At 38.6% G+C, this 16741-nt stretch overlaps 1 protein-coding gene across 4 annotated transcripts in view; it reads right to left on the reverse strand.

Moving 5' to 3' along the window:
- Positions 1-16741, reverse strand: part of METTL9 (methyltransferase 9, His-X-His N1(pi)-histidine) — a 43683-nt gene that overhangs the window by 18550 nt on the left and 8392 nt on the right. For all 4 annotated transcript variants that reach the window (XM_069485985.1, XM_069485983.1, XM_069485982.1 and 1 more), the window contains exons 2-4: positions 11151-11341; positions 6804-7013; positions 292-476 (exon numbers count right to left, since the gene is read on the reverse strand). In XM_069485985.1, coding sequence (XP_069342086.1) covers positions 292-476; positions 6804-7013; positions 11151-11341 — 586 coding nt within the window. The remainder of the gene's footprint in view (positions 1-291; positions 477-6803; positions 7014-11150; positions 11342-16741) is intronic.

The raw sequence follows: 16741 nt of genomic DNA on the forward strand, positions 1-16741 counted from the left end.
TCAAGCTCCATTTAAAAACAGAGATACAGACACCTTTTAGGCTTTCCATTTCGAGCAGTCAGACCCAGGTGAGTATTAATTATTACCACGGCAAAGGAAGTGCCAGAGTTCTATAAAATCCACCTTAAGGTGAACATTAACCAAGGTGATATTTTACATGGATTAACTGTCTTATTTTAAATTCCAGGCTATTCTAAGAAACACTAGACAATGTTTAATTGTGCACACCATAAAATCACAAATACCAATTAAGCAGCTATCCCCGATAAGAGCTGGCCTGACCACACTTACCGTTTTCCACATAGGGATGGAAGGGAAGGACCAGAGCAAGGATGACCCTGCCTCTAGTTGGCTCCAAGACACTTCTGATATCTTTTAACAAAGTCAGGGGCTGATCACAGCGGTCCAGCAAGTTCAAGCAGCTGATGACATCATACTGGAACCCTGTATTCTGCCATTCATTTATACCAAGTACTCTGGAAAAATCAGAAATACCTGGATTAATATAACTAACTCCTCTTCAAAGACATCTTTAAAAATAAGATGCCAGTAGAAGCTCTAACCTTGTCTTCTAAATCAAAGTAAATTCAGAATCTTCTAATTTATATTTGCAGTAATAAAATGGCCAAGCAAAAGAAAAACAACAACTATATTTCTTTAAATTTGACATTTAAGCTATTTTCAAATCTCAAAACCCAAAAAATTTCCTTTACAAGAACTTATCATATGTTTAACAAATACAAAAAGACAAAAGCTGATAAAAACGGTTATGAAACTAAGACATCAAATTCTTAAGCACCAGTCAATGAACAAAAGAGTCCTGCTTTTTAACATTCCTTGGAATTTAATCATAAAATATATTATACATTCATGTTTTCTATTCCTAGTGTCCTCCTATTGTTAAGAGTGGCTGGGGGTGATAAAATTTCCACTTATAAACTATGACCTTTTGAGCACATCTCTGTTCCCAGAAGAGAGATACAATTTCACACTCTAGAAATCTTTATATCTAAATAACTATACAGAAAAAAAAATAAATAAAGCACAGTATATCACATTAAAACTATAAGTACAGACATGGTTTAAAAACGTTCAGCCCTCAATTATCTCTCCCTTTCTCTCTCTCTCTCACATACACACACACACACACACACACACACCCCTATACACACTAATTGTAGAGAACATTTTTAGTCCTCTACAACTGTGGTCCCCACCCCCCAGGCCAGGGACAGGTACCAGTCCGTGGCCTGTTAGGAATCGGCCCACACAGCAGCAGGTGGGCAGCAGGTGAGTGAGGGAAGCTTTAATCTGTATTTACAGCTGCTCCCAACAGCCTGAGCTCCGCCTCCTGTCAGATCTGCAGCAGCATTAAATTCTCATGGGAACTCGAACCCTACTGTAAACTGCACATGTGAGGGATCTAGGTTGTGTGCTCCTTATGAGAATCTAATGCCTGATGATCTGAGGTGGAGCTGAGGCAGTGTTGCTAGCACTGGGGAGTGGCCGTAAATACAGATTCTCATTAGCAGAGAGGTTTGACTACACAATAAATGCAATGCGCTTGAATCATCCTGAAACCACCCCCCACTACCTCCTCCCCTGCCCCTGGTCCCTAGAAAAATTATCTTCCATGAAACTGGTCCCTGGTGCCAAAAAGGTTGGAGACTGCTGCTCTACAATGTTTTTATATACAGAAGGGAGAGTTTTTATATCATGAGTCTTTTTTACCCACACCATTAAGGCAATTCTACAAATTACTTACTCCTGCCTGGTTAATAGCGATCAGAATGTGGTAGATGAAACAAGTTATCATGCAGGTGAAAAAGGAAACAAGAAAAACGATCTTTGGTAAGTCCTTACTAATGCTGAACAGATACAGTAGAGCTATTTTAGAAAATTCTAACAGTATAATGAGAGCTGTTTTGAAAAAACTCATTAGCATGATATTTTATTGCATTTTTGAATAGTAGAATAAAAAAAGAACACAAACCACTCAGCTGCATCTTCTTTTTAATCTATATTTTTATAAAACTAAATAAATCCTCTTCCAAACAACAGTCTAACAAACTTCAAGGGACTGGTCAGATTCCTTTGTCTTATAGGTGTTTTACCATACTACATATTGTTTGAAATAAGTAGAGCTTCAAAATCACTTTGCTGTACGGAAGTCAACTACAATAATAATTTTAAAAATTAAAGTTATTCAAAGAAGAGTTTCAAAACACTGAGAAGATTCTACTTTCATGATAAAACTTTCAACAATTCCTATTTTAACAAGTGAAATGAATTTAAAAGAAAGGACTATTTGTATATTAATGCCTTAGCTAACCAGCCAATTTAAAATAATAAAATATAAAAAACAAATTTTATACTTGATTTAAAAAACAAAACAAAATCTTATGTCTATCTACAATGAAGCAGAAGACAAACAGCTTCAGTACATTTTAATCTAGAATAATCTCACTAAATCTACCTCAGAAATAGCTTCAGATAGGTAGTTTCCATGTTGGCAATTCTGAAAGAGAAAAATACATACTCATAACAGAAAATTATGACTTTCAGGCTGGGACAGTTAAACCTATACCTATAGAAGCTCAACTTCATCTTTACTTCTATTTTGTGATTTTTATTTATAAACTCAATTCCATTGAGGAAGACAAATGGCCCTGTTCAAACTGCAGGAATCCTAATAAGTTATCAGAATTTTCCTCTTTTATGAAAAAATGAAAAAAGTGACTTGTCCAAGTTCACAAGGCAAATCGCTGGCAGAGTAAAAATTCTAACTTGGAAATTCTAGTACATTACTCAGGTCAATGAACCTGCACTCTCCATGTAAGGTAAGAAAGACCTGACGACATTCTTTGCATAAACCCTTCCATCCTAGCAGGTTGAGAGTGAATGGCAATCTGTACTTCAGTCTTAATAAGAAAATAAAGAAAATACGAACATGAGAAACAGAATTCTCAACAATATTTTCTTTATAAGAAAGATCCCAAACCTATATAGAGTGATTAAAAGTTAAGCTTCTTGGAAATTTACATTAAAAATCTTTGTTCTCGACTGGACGCAGTAGCTCACGTCTGTAATCCCAGCACTTTGAGAGGCCAGGAGTTCCAGACTAGCCTGGGCAACAAGGTGACCCTGTCTTTACAAAAAAATTTGTTTAAAATTAGCTGGGCATGATGGCATGCACCTGTAGTCCCAGCTACTCAAGAAGCTGAGGCAAGAAGATCACTTGAGCCCAGAAGTTTGAGGTTGCAGTGAACTATGATCATGCCCAGCCTGGGCCACAGAGCAAGATCCTGTCTCTTAAAAAAAAAAACAAAACCTTTATTCTCTGGTATGAAAAATGTATACATAACTCCTTTTTGATTACCAGCATGAGAACTACCTGAGCAGAGTTAATTCCAATATCCCTGTCACTGTGCAGCTTCTTGCCACACACTTGTTTCCTTCACCATCTACTAACCACCATTCACAGTATGCAAACTAATTTTAACATCAACTTTTGGTAAAGCAGACTGAGAAAGGTAAACATGATGCCAAAATTTCTTTCTGCCAAAGGAAAATAGTTTTTTATTTATTGTCATTTGAATTACAGAATTGTTCATAATTGCACATAACCAAGAATTAATTGCATAATTCTTTCCTATGTCTATAGCTTTTCTAAAACAGCATTTCTAACCCTAGAAGCAGAGTATCTGTGTGGGGCATTATCATTTTCAAGAAAATGAGGTAAGTAAGAATTTTCCTTCCAGGAGGACTTAAAATACCTTTTTCCTTAAAGAATGATAAAGCAATCAGTATTTTGATAAATCTTAAATTTAAAAAACACCGAAAAAGTTATTGTTTTGCTTTAAAAATGAAAGCCACATCCTTAAATTTTATAATAGGGTTGTCTGGCATAAACAATGACATCTTGGCAATACAGTGGAAAAACGTGGCCATTTTCTGTTTACTTACCTATTTCAAAAATACCATCCAGAACCTTTAATAAAAAGCCTGTTTGGGGGGTTTTGAGGGGTTTTCTTGTTTTTTGAGACACGTTCTTGCCCTGTTACCCAGACTAGAGGAGTGCAGTGGTTCCATCATAGCTCACTGCAACCTCCAACTCCTGGGCTCAAGCGATGTTCCTGCCTTAGCCTCTCAAGAAGCTGGGACTACAAGCACATGCCACCATGCCCAGCTAATTTTTCAAATTTTTGTAGAGATGTAATTTTTGTAGGGGGGTCTCACTATGTTGCTCAAGCTGGTCTTGAACTTCTGGCCTCAAGCAATCCTCCCAAAGTGCTAGGATTACATACAGCATGAGCCACCATGCCCAGCCTATTTTTTGTAGAAATGAAGTCTTGCTATGTTACCCAGGCTGGTCTCCAACTCCTGGTCTCAAATAATCCTCCTGCCTCAGCCTACCAAAGTGTTGGGATTACAGGCGTAAGCCACCTCAACCGGCCCAAAAGCCTGTTTTTCATAGACCCAGATATTGAAGGGAAACAAAAAATAGATATATCTTACAAAGAAGCAAAAATAATGTGGAATTAAGCTGAAAGTCTGTCTTGCCATCATGGGTCGGGAGCACTCTAAACTTAGATAAGATACTACTTCTTTATTAAAACCTCAAATTGCACCAATGGTCACAAAACTTGCCACTTTTGTGACTATGTTTTCACTCCATACCACTAATACTATGGAAGGAGTGCCAACCAGTATGAATTTCCCATCTAGGCCAAACTGCAGATTTTGGCATATGTGCTATATATTAGGAAAAAAATTTTCAACTAAGTATTTTTTATGTGGTAGATACATTTACTAGGACTCTATACCATGTGAACTCTAGATATATTATTAATTCAAACATCTGAAGCTTTACTGAAAATTCCATTTAGGCATTTAGAATAAAAGCAAGGGAAGGGGGAGTTGTCAATCATTTGAATACAGGTTTCCAAAACCTTCCTCCCCCTTCAAAGCACTGATTTTTTTTAAGTGGGGGGAAAGAGGAATCAGATTAGGAATTCAGCATGACTTAAGCCATTGTTTTAACAAAGGTCAAAACATTCCAAGTTTTGAAATAGTGAATTAATTTCTAATTGAAGGAATATATTTCAATTATCACTCCATAGACCCACCAGGAACTAATCTGAGGCAGACTGTTAAAGCTAAAGGGGACCTTACGAATCACTTAGCTCAAACTCACACCTATGTTAAGTCTCCTCCTATAAGATCTCTAACAGCTATTGAAACACTGACAGTGATAAGGACTTAGATGTTCAAGCTATTAGGAAGGACGATCTCCCTAACCTGCAAATGAACTTCTAGGGCTTAGCTGTGCCTGACTATACCAGAGACTATACTTAATCCTTTCCTTCCATATAAAATCCCATTGAATATCTGTTTACAGTAATATTCCATTCCACCCCCCTCCTACATGGTCTTCCCTTTTCCAGGCTAAATATTTCCATGTTTCGCAAATGCTCAATCCAGTCCTGCTCCAAAAGCTACACTGGTACTGTCTCTTGTGTTAGTGTGTAAAAGTAGAAACATGTGGATAGGAAAGTGAGTGATTATATAACTCTTTCTCCTTTCTCTATAAGGCTAAGCCAGGCTTACCAAAAATATCATAGCGAAGGAGGCAGATTCCAGCTTCGCCTCCCCCATTCTATACTCAGCCAATATACAGAAATCTTCCAATCAACAGAATCCATACTGAATAAAGAATATCCTTCTTCCTAAGTCTTTCAAGCACCAGATGGTCCTAAAACCAAGATTTAACATTTCACAACCATTATCATCGATGGCTATACATTAAAAAACAAAACAGAAAATACCAAGTATTGTCAAGGATGCAGAGAAACTGGAACCCTTGTACATTGCTGGTGGGAATGTAAAATGGTGCAGCTGCTATGGAAAAGTATGATGGAAAAGTACGGCGATTCCTCAAAAAATTAAACATAGACTTACCACGTGATCCAGCAATTCCACTTCTGGGTATATACCCAAAAGAAGTGAAAGGGGGACTCACACAGATATTTGTTTACTCATGTTCGTAGCAGCACTATTCACACTAGCCAAAGGGTAGAAGCAACCCAAGTGTCCATCGACAGATAATGGCTAAACAAAACATGGTATATGCATACAACAGAATATCATTCAGCCTTAAATTCTGACACATGCTACAATATGGATGAACCTTGAAGACATAATGCTAAGTGAAATAATAAGCCAGTCACAAACATAAAATACTGAATGATTCCATTTATATCAGGTACTTAGAGCAGTCAAACTCCTAGTGACAGAAAGAAGAACGTTGGTTGCAAAGGGCTGGGGGAAGAAGAGAATGGGAGTTATGGTTTAATGAGTACAGAGTTTCAGCTGGGGAAGATGAAAAGTTCTGCAGATGGATGGTGGTGATGATGCTTGCACAACAAACGTGTACTTAGTACCACTGAACCGTACACTTTAAAATGGCTACAATGGTAAATTTTGTTCTGTGTATTTTACTACAATTGAAAAAAAAAAATTAAGAATACCAGATTCTGATTAGGGAACACATCCCTACATCTGATCTGCCTTTTCCAAGTTGTCTCTCACCAGATCCTTTCCTTCCTATAATGCCAACTTCTCTGCCAGGGGAAGATTATTTCTCTGTAAATTTCCACTTCATTTTACATGGAAAAAAAATTTTTTTTAATTCCTAATCATGGAAAACTGCTTCTGATTTATATCCTTTAAATAATATACATTCAAGAAGAAATACATCTAAAAACCAGAAATACATCCCAAACCATGTCTAAAAATTATACCTGTATTTCTTCTTCTGAAGCTGCCATATCATAGTTTCAGAAAGCTCAGTGGCATAGATTTCTTCAAAATGAGGGCTCATGATTTTTGTGACTTCTCCATCTCCAGCACCTAAATCAAGAAGTCTATGGGTTTTCCAGTCGGGATTAATTTTAAGCAGTCTCTGAAACTGATCTGGTGAAAACACAAACATTGAGCCTCTTCCTAGCAACCTGCAAAAAAAGGACAAAAATCAAGCAGTCTATGCAAATTAAGCATCCCCCATACATACACAGAGAATATAGCACCAAAAACCATTTGAACTTATAAAATTTTTATTGCATGATTAAAATATAGATTATCTTTAATCATATTATGATTAAAAAGCAAAGCTAATAAAATAAAATATCTCCAGACATCATCATTGTATTCGGAGTTGCAAATAATATCCCAAAAGGCATGGGGGAAGGAAAGAAAGAAAAGGTAGAAAGAAGGATGAAAAGGGGACGGAGGAAGAAATAAGAAAAGATGAACATGAAGAACTTAAGTCAAAATAGGAAGAAAAAGTGGAAGGAGTAACAGAAAACATGTTTATCAGTTTAAAAAGATGACAGGCTAACAGAGTCAGACCGTGGTACTAGGTAATAACACTAGGCAAAGAAATCAAATGGAGAAAAAAGCCATTTCAAATATGGAACTAACGGGTGAGAAAAAACAGCTTAAGTATAAGCGATTTTTAAGAGACACTGGAGAAAAACGGAAAAGAGTGGTCCTGTGCTACCAGTTAATTTACATGAAAGAAGCAGATTCATATTTGTGTCAGTTTATATGTTTTACTATTGGCTGGGTCCTGTTATTTCTAAAGGTCCTAAAAACCATTCAAAATCATGGTAATGCCTTTGTAAAAAGAGACTGAGAGGAGTTAAGATGGAGATCAAAGAGAACGCTTAGAAAAGCAGCCCTAGATCAAACCAAGCCTCGTGAAAGCATCACTTGGGAAACGAAATGCACTCCCTCCTCAGGACTTGGTTTCTAGCTCTCAGATCCAAGTCTGTCTAGGAGGGATTCTCAAGCTTCTTCCTTTAAGCAGCAGAACCTTTTCCTTAAATGAAGTGGAACTCATACATGATATAAAGTGACAAGAGAGCTGCTGCTGCTGGAATGAGGTAAAGGGCCCTGGAGCTGCTGCCAGTCCATTTCTAGGCCTTTCTCTGCAGCCTGAAGTAGCTCCTCAGGCACTTCCTCCTCAGACTCTGGAAATCTGTTTGAAACCCACTGGTCTAAGAAGTGGCAGGGAAATCTGTACTGTATTGCTGCTTTCTGGAAATAATCATAGGTACAATATGTTTGCTATACAGTGACTGGAAAGATGCATGAAACACAGTGCTTGCGGTAAGACTAGTTTCAAGAAAAACACAATGGAGTTCATGTAAAAAATTCCCCCTCCCCTTTTCCCATTAAGGCCACAGAAGAGTTTAACTAAATTTAATAATATACTTCCAGTAAATCTTCTGCCTCAAAGAAATGCTAAAAAATTGGAGAATGAGAGGGGGAAAGATGCCAGAGCCCACTAAATGTGATGCTACCCCACTACAACTGCTTACCAAAGGAAACCGTATCTCAACAAAAGACAAGTTGTTTTTAATCCTCCCTTGTTCACATCTTATGGTGGAAAAACAAGCAAATCTGAGGAAAGGGACAGAACCTACTGAAATGGCTGTACCAAATTTCACAGGGAAACCAGAGTCAGTGCAGAAAGAGGCCACAGGCAGCGTGGCAGAGGGAGGCAGGTTTCCAGTGCTGATGCTGACTTGCCACAGGACCAAAAGTAAGTCACAAATGGTTATTTCGCTTCGACCTTCCCAGCTACAAACAGCATGCTTCCCGGGCCATCTCCTTGGGATGTGAGGAATTTTGACAGGATAATCACCAAATTCTAGAGCTGGAGGTCACCTGAGGTCAGCGCTCACGGGCCATATGACTGTTCTACATTTAAAGGCACCAAACAGAAGAAGGAAGCAGTGTCCTATTTGCAAAAAACATATCAACAGGGGCTCCCTAAAAAGGTCAACACTGTCAAAAAAATAAAATCAACTGAGCCCAGTGTTTAGCATGCAGGACCAATATGGCCCTCTAGGGGGCACTGGGAGTAAATGGGAGACTTTCGAGTAGTTACTATGACTTGGGGGTATTACTGTCATTTAGTGGGCAAGGCCAGAAGTCAGACTTCCTGCAATGTGTGGGGCAATCTCACTCTATGAAGAACTGTCCCACCTAAAATACCAAGACACTGACCTAGCCCAATACAAGGTTTCCGGTAAACATATACCGTGGAGAGAGATGGTTCTCTAATTTGTCTGTAACTTTAGCGTTTAATAACCATCCTAGGTTCTCTGGACAGAATCTACGTTCTCTCTAGACTTAAGAGTCTACGGAGGAGGTATGTCTCTGCCCTATAAAATAAACTCTGAGAACAGCTAGCTATCAAGTGTCTCCTTACTTGGTTGGCCTTCTCTTTTCCAATATAAAGGAAGTCTGGTATAAGTATCCTAAGTTAATTCAAGAAGGTACCACAATAATTATTTTTGTAAGAGACAGTCACCTATGGTAACAATTACCACTGCCATGGCTGGAAAGTACCAATGAGCTCAAAATTGTGCTTAGCTGAGAATAGAACACAGAGGGCAAGAAAGACTTGAGGGGGAAAGGGGGTTTAATAAAAAGAAAAAAGCAGAAGAGTTATAGATAAGGAAAGCCAAAGGGGCTTATTAATTGCACTGCCTCTTTGATCAAACTGAAATTCCAGAGCAGGGAATTTTAACCAGGGTCCAGTGGGTAGAAGGACGGGGAAGCGATTCAGTTTGAAACCCTCCAAATTATATGCAAAATGTTGACTATAAGTACTTTTTGAAGAGGGTATTTAGAGGCACAGGACCCAAAATAGGATAAGAATCTCTTCTACAGTGACCCATCTGATTTCCAAAGGAAGAATAAATGGTACAGAACAGAAATTCGGTACAAGAAATTTCAGGAACAAAAATGTCAGACTGAGTTTTATAAACTCAACTACCAATATAAAAATAACAACTGTTTGCCGAAGCAAACGTATGGCAATTTCATATAAACAATGAAGAAAATCAAGGAAGATATCTTGAGAAATGGCTTGCAGTGCCTGAAAACATATTTAAGGACCAGATGATAGACTGGGGATCCAGACATTCTGTAGCAACTGGCTCCAAACCTCAAGGGAAAAGAAAAGTGGGCCCAACCAGTGACTTTAGTGGTCTGACAAGGCTTTTAAGCATCAAGCCCTATTGCTTTTCTTTTTGGCTTTCTGGATTCTAGAGCCTTGGGGCGGCTTGAAAATTTGGCCAAGAAGGGATAAAAAATATTCCCAAAGCTGCTTCTACGGATGTATATGAGGGAACCACTCTGGGGACAGAGAATTCCACTATAAGTTTACAAAATTCTGGTAAGTCTACACATTATTTAAGAACAGATATGGGCTGAGTGTAGTGGCTCACACCTGTAATCCTAGCACTTTGGGAGGCCGAGGTGGGAAGATCACTTGAGGCCAGGAGTTCGAGACCAGCCTGAGCAACATAGCAAGACCCCATCTCCACAAAAAATAGAAAAATTAGCTGGGCACGGTGCTGCACGCCTGTAGTCCCAGCTTCTCGAGAGGGTGAGGTAGGAGGATTGCTTGAGCTCGGGAGTTTGAGGATGCAGTGAGCTATGATGATGCCACTGTACTCTACCCAGATAAGAGAGCAAGACCCTGTCTCAAAAAAAAAAAAAAAATACCCGATGCATTACTCTTCACTCAAAACAGGCCATCACCCATTGTTGGAGTGATTAATTAGCTCCCCCTACGATACTTGTTCCTGGGAAGTGTTTTAAGGCAAAGATCTTACAGCTAAGCATAAGGGCTTAAGAGCCACAGCTTAAGGACTTGGTTCCCAGGGTCTTGCCACCCTGTGGTCCAGAACCAACAACATCCAGCATCATCACTGGCATCACTTGAGAGCTTGCTAAAAATGCAGAATCTCAGGCCCAGTCCTGACTTACTGACTCATAATTTGCATTTTAACAGGATCCCCAGGTGACTCCTGTGTATATCAAAGCAGAGAAGCACCGCCCTAAGTAACTCCTGCCATGAAAATATAGACTAATGAGGCTATTTGTCAAGTTGTAGTGAATATAAAGAGCGTAACTACAGAAAGCTAGAACATTGGACCAATTGCCAGGGATTTTGACTAGTAGAAGTGTTGTGGTTGACGTGGTCAATATGTTGAACAAGATAATTTTTCTTTTTCATTTTTCCTTTTTAAAACCTAAGGATAAAGAAAAAATGTCCAAGATTCACTTACCCATTGATAGATGTCCTAGACATAAACAGGCTAAAAACAGATGACACAAAAGAATGATATAATTGGATAAATAGCCAGCCCGATTTCTCAATGCTGTTGTTTAAGAAGATCTGTGTTCCTTGATCAAGGTAACTCTGAACAAAGACAGCCTGGAGTGATTCGCATAATTTCTCTCTGTTGCACACATACCACTAAAGAAAAAAAAAAAGAAAAGAAAAACAAAAATTAAAACACACAACTGAAGTGTCATCTAAGAATCCAAAAACAAAAAACAAAAGACTAAATCAAATCAAAGATTTCCAAATACTCTAATCTTATGGTACTTTGAGGATAATCATCTCTGATGTTCATATGACCTATAAAGTATAAAATACTTCTTCACACATGACTTCTCATTTAATTCTCTTAACTGCCCTCAAGGTAGGTAGAGAGGGTGAGGGATCGGTGAAGAAGCTTTTGAGTCATTCAGCTTAGTAGGTGGCAGAACCAGACCTTAAGCCCAGGTATTCCGACTCTTGGCCCAGTGCTTTCGTCACTCTACCCCCTGCGATCTAGAAAAGCTCTGTTGGCCTCTCCTTCACAGAGATCCAACATCAAAAGACAAATAGCTAGCATTAACCTTGTTTCTTTAGATAAGAAAACAGTCACATAATCCAATGACTTAACTCAAAATCACCAAACAAATCAATGGCAGAGTAAGAAGCAGAATTTAACACTCCAGTAACCAGATTAAGTTGCCTTTCTTCTTATAGGCTATATAGAAGAGACCTTTAAAAATCTTGAGCTCTGCTTTACAAACAGGTCATATGACATTCTTACAGCCAGGCAAAGTGTGCTCAAGAAAGATTAAGAAGTTACTTAAGGTCATACTGCAATCAATGAGAAGACAAGGTAATAACACGCTAAGAACTAGATTTCAAAGAATAGGCTCTAACCAGAATGCACTTTTTAGAACAAAATTCAAGAACATCAACTGTAGATGAAATTTAATCTTCCATAATAAATGTTTTCTATTTTCACTTAGAGTCAGCATACCAGAGAAGTGGGGAAGCAGATTGTACAACAGCTTTAGAGTCAGCCCCACAATTACATCCTGGCTCTGCCATTCCATGTGAGCTCGGACAAATCACTTAATCTCTGAGCCTCTATTCACTCATTTGTAGACTAGAGATGTCACTGGTTATCTATCTGCCCTGGTAGGGTGCTACAACGATTAAACAAGATAATACTGGCAAGTCCTCAACACAATACAAAACAAAGCACACAGTGAGAATCCTATAATAATTGTAGCAGTAAGATTCGTCTAACATGGCCCGATAAATAAGAGTAAGTACAGTGATGAAACTGCAGAGTAAACCAGTTACTATTAATCTATTATCTGCTATGAAACAACCAATTTTTCCCAGTAAGAATTCTATTGGCCAAGACTAACTTGCTTCCCCCTGACAAATACGACCATTTATCAGCAGTAGGTGTCCTGTAAAGGCTTGCACAATTGGTGGACCAATTTTACAGTCATCCTAAGCTTGCTAAACAGTCAATGCAATCTTGGGTAACATTCCTGACACTAACAATAAAAGGAACCAGTTATAAGCCAACATAAACAAGCAAACAGGCACATTAAATTTTAAAAATTAATCATTTTACAAACCTGTACCCTAAACTGGACAAACCAAACCTTTCCAGTTTTTGACTGATTTGTGCTAATCTGCCATTTAACCTTTGGGTTCCCACCTGGAATAAACCTAACAACCACTGCTATCAAAACTGCTACTATATAAATAGTTTATATAAAGCTATTTTTATCTTGCCCACCCTATATGACAAGCTATGAACTTCTTACATTCACTGCCTACTCTTTTCCTTGGTCTGAAAATGTTCTTGCTTAATCATTTACTAATTCTTAATACTTATTGTGCCTGAAGTTATGCTCCAGTGCAGGTCATAAACCATTTTTTATTATACTCGTGACCTCCTGGTACACATTCTGAACTCTGTAATATTGAGGCCATTCTGACTTTTATTTACTTTTTATTCTCTGAAATGACTAATCAAAATGAAAGCCATCACCTTCATAATAGGCAATCGGGTACATTCTATTAATATGGACAAGAAGTCACTTATATTAAACAAAGGAGCTAAGAATTCCTTGGCATCCACTTGTCAACGGACAACTAGAACAACAATGGACTCTGACTTCCAAAACTAAGCAAGAACTGGCACCATTAACTGCAAATATTGCTCTCAAATGCCAACAAGGAAACTCAACTTTTTAAAGCATTTCTCTTAATTTGTCAACATTAACCTATGGGGTTGAATATTCACTGCCACACTGGTCTTCCAGAAAAGAAACTGCTTACTGAACAGAATGTGCTACAGAACAAAAAGGAGCAAAGCTCTTCTCTTTAAAAATAAAGGTTGAAATGTATGTCCTTCCTGATCATTTGCACAATACAAGTGTCAATTCCATAGCAGCATTATTCATAATTGCCAAAAAGTAGAAACTCAAATTTCCATCAACTGGAGAAACAAGATGTGGTAGATATAACAGAATAGTATACTCTGACATAAAAAAGAATGAAGTACTAATTCTTGCTCTAACATGGACGAACTCTGACAACATTATGCTAAGTGACATAAGCCACCCACGAAAGGCTATATATTGTATTAATATAATTCTATTTATATGAAATGTATAGAATATTCAAATCCAGAGACAAAAGTCGATTGCAATTGCCATGGGCTAGGGGAAGGGGGCAATGGGGAGTGACTGCTATAGGGTTTCTTCACGGGGTAATGAAATATTCCAAAGTTGGATAGTGGCGATGGCTTCACAACTCAGTGATTATACTAAAAACCAATGAACTGTACTCTTCAAAAGGATAAATTTTATAGTATGTGAATTATATCTCAATAAAGTTGTGTTTTTTAAAATGCACACGTATCTAAATGTAAGTGGCAATTTCATCTTCCAGAAATTAAAAGTGATTTGAAAACATAAGCAAACCTTTTAAAGATGCAAATTTTTAAATGCAAATCTGATCATGTCACTATCCTGCTTCACAGAAGTCTTAGGATAATATCCAAAATGCTCAAAATGGCTGGCTTACAAGGCCCTACATGACCTTTGTCCATTCTGTGTCCACAGCCTCACCTGGTTGACATTCCCTATCAATCCACGATACCTGGTCCCTACGTCACAGTGTTCTACCCCTCTTTCTTTTTCTAGAAGGCTCCTTTCCCATGGCTGTCTCACATGGTATTTGCTCTGCCCCCTATATTTCCCACCACCATCCCTCCCCCTCTTATTTACCTGATTAATTCAACTGCAGCCTATTTTCTAGGTATATTTTCCTTGGCCTTCCAGACTAGGTTAGGCCTCTTGTTCTAATACCCTCTCATACATTCCATTTGTCTCCTTGGTAACATTTATGACCTCTGAATTGAATAATTGTACACAATTGCATGTTGAGTATCTATCTTCCCAGATAGACTGAGAGCTTCATAAGGGTAGGGACAATGAATGACTTCAGCCAGGCATAGTGGAGAGCGCCTGTAGTTCCAGGTACCCAGGAGACCGAGGTGGAAGGATAGCTTGAGCCCAAGAGTTCAAGTCCAGCCTAGGCAACATAGCAAGACCTCACCCCTTATCTCTAATTAAAAAGAACGATGCATGACTTCAGTGCCTGGCACAGATACAGGTGAACAACAGATGTTCCTCAAATGAATTACTGTTAGGAATCACAGATAGTCTAAACAGAATTTGGAGTTTCTAAGAAAGTCCTGGAAGAAACAAAGATAACCACAGAGACAGCTGTCACTGAGTTTCTATCAATTTCTCAAACTCCAAGGTTTCTACAAGGCCTTGTTTTAACCCAATTCTGCAAACAGTGGTTAAAGCTACCCACCTACCACAAAACTGCATTACCACAAAAGCAAGCAAGCAATGAAGGAAGACACGGAGTACCTACCACAGGCCACGCACCGGGCCAAGTGCTCCACATTTCACTTACCATCTTGCAACTTCTGAACAAATGGGAAGCCTGAGGTCTCTAAGCAGCTCCAGCTGATTCAAGTTCCTGTTCCAGGTTCATGTTTTATTAGGAGTTTCTTTCAAAGAACCTTCTCTTAACTCTACCCAGTGTGTCTGCTTAAGAAAATACAGGCTATTCTACCAATTAAACTGGACTACATATGTTTAGAGAAAAAATAATCTGGTCCAGATAGTAACTAAATGCCTAGAAACCAGGGTTTCTCAACCTTAGGCACTACTGACCTTTGGGGCCAGATAATCCTTTGTTATAGGGGCTGACCTGTGCATTGCAAGGTGTTAACCAGCATCCCTAGTCTTTACCCATCAGATGTCAACAGTACCCCAAGTGACAACCCAAAATGTCCCAGGCACTGCCAAATGTCCCCTGTTTAAGAACCCCTACACGGGCTTACCTAGAAAAAATTTCATTGTTCGGACGCTCCAGTAGTGTTTCCCAACTGGGCCAGCGTAAGTTTTACCATTAAATTAAAAGACAGACTCCCTGGCCTCAGGGCACTTACATTCCAGAGGGGAAAATAAAATCAGAAACAAAATAAGTAATGGGACTAGATGACATTGGCCAGGACCTTCAGAGCCTTAAATGAGCAGTCACCTTGTCCTTAAGGCAAAATGCCAACTAGAGAGAAAAATCAACGCAGGACTGCCTGTGCAGGACAGGCAGGCCCCCTGGGGTTACCTCTCTCCAGACAACCCAGCTTAACCCAGCTTAAATGAGAAGCTGTGCTGAGCTCACAGCACTGGGTGGCCTGTCGGTAGGCTCCTGTGCACTTTCAAGCAGGTGAGCTCTTTGAATGCGTGCTCCTCAAGGACTACAGAGACAAAGGTGCGCAGGCAAGAACAAAGTACTAAGCTTGTTAAATTTTCACACTGAAAGGACTGTGTGCCAGCTCGACTGTGGGGCCCGACTACTCAGCTGGAGACCACAGTGTCTGAAAAAGCATCTTAATAGCATCTGCCTTTAAAGCTCACTCAAATTTTACTCAGTTAAATAACCAAAGAAATCTCTTAAATAACAAACTCTAATCAAGCCAGAATTATTCCATTCTGTCATCTGCTGATGCCAAGTATGAAGTAGGGTGTGATAACCAAACATAACATCTAAAAATTACAGTAAATAGCAATATTCTCCCTACTTGCGACAACACTGCAAAGACACTAATAATTAGGCAAATAATAAACAGCCAGTCAGGTGTACAGCGAGAATTCTGCACATGTGTTTGCCAGTATTCGCTAATCAAAGTAATGAAATATTAGGTCATACTGTCTTAAAAATTTCTTCATTAAGCCCATGAACATCTCCTAATATTTACATAACCTTGGTTGATGACTCACTTTTTCAAACTAGGAATGCAGTTTTCCCATAGAATTATATTTGCTTATCAGACTGAGGGATATAGTTAAAAGTTTTTCTGAAATTATTTTTTTGAGTTTATCAACTAGTCAAACGTGATACACAATGTAATAGCCTTTTTTTCCAAAATACAAAGCACACTAATAGAATCAGAAAGTTATAAAAAAAAAAAAATTACTGATTTTA

This window comes from Eulemur rufifrons, chromosome 14, assembly GCF_041146395.1.
Source record: "Eulemur rufifrons isolate Redbay chromosome 14, OSU_ERuf_1, whole genome shotgun sequence".
In the NCBI taxonomy this organism is placed as follows: domain Eukaryota; kingdom Metazoa; phylum Chordata; class Mammalia; order Primates; family Lemuridae; genus Eulemur; species Eulemur rufifrons.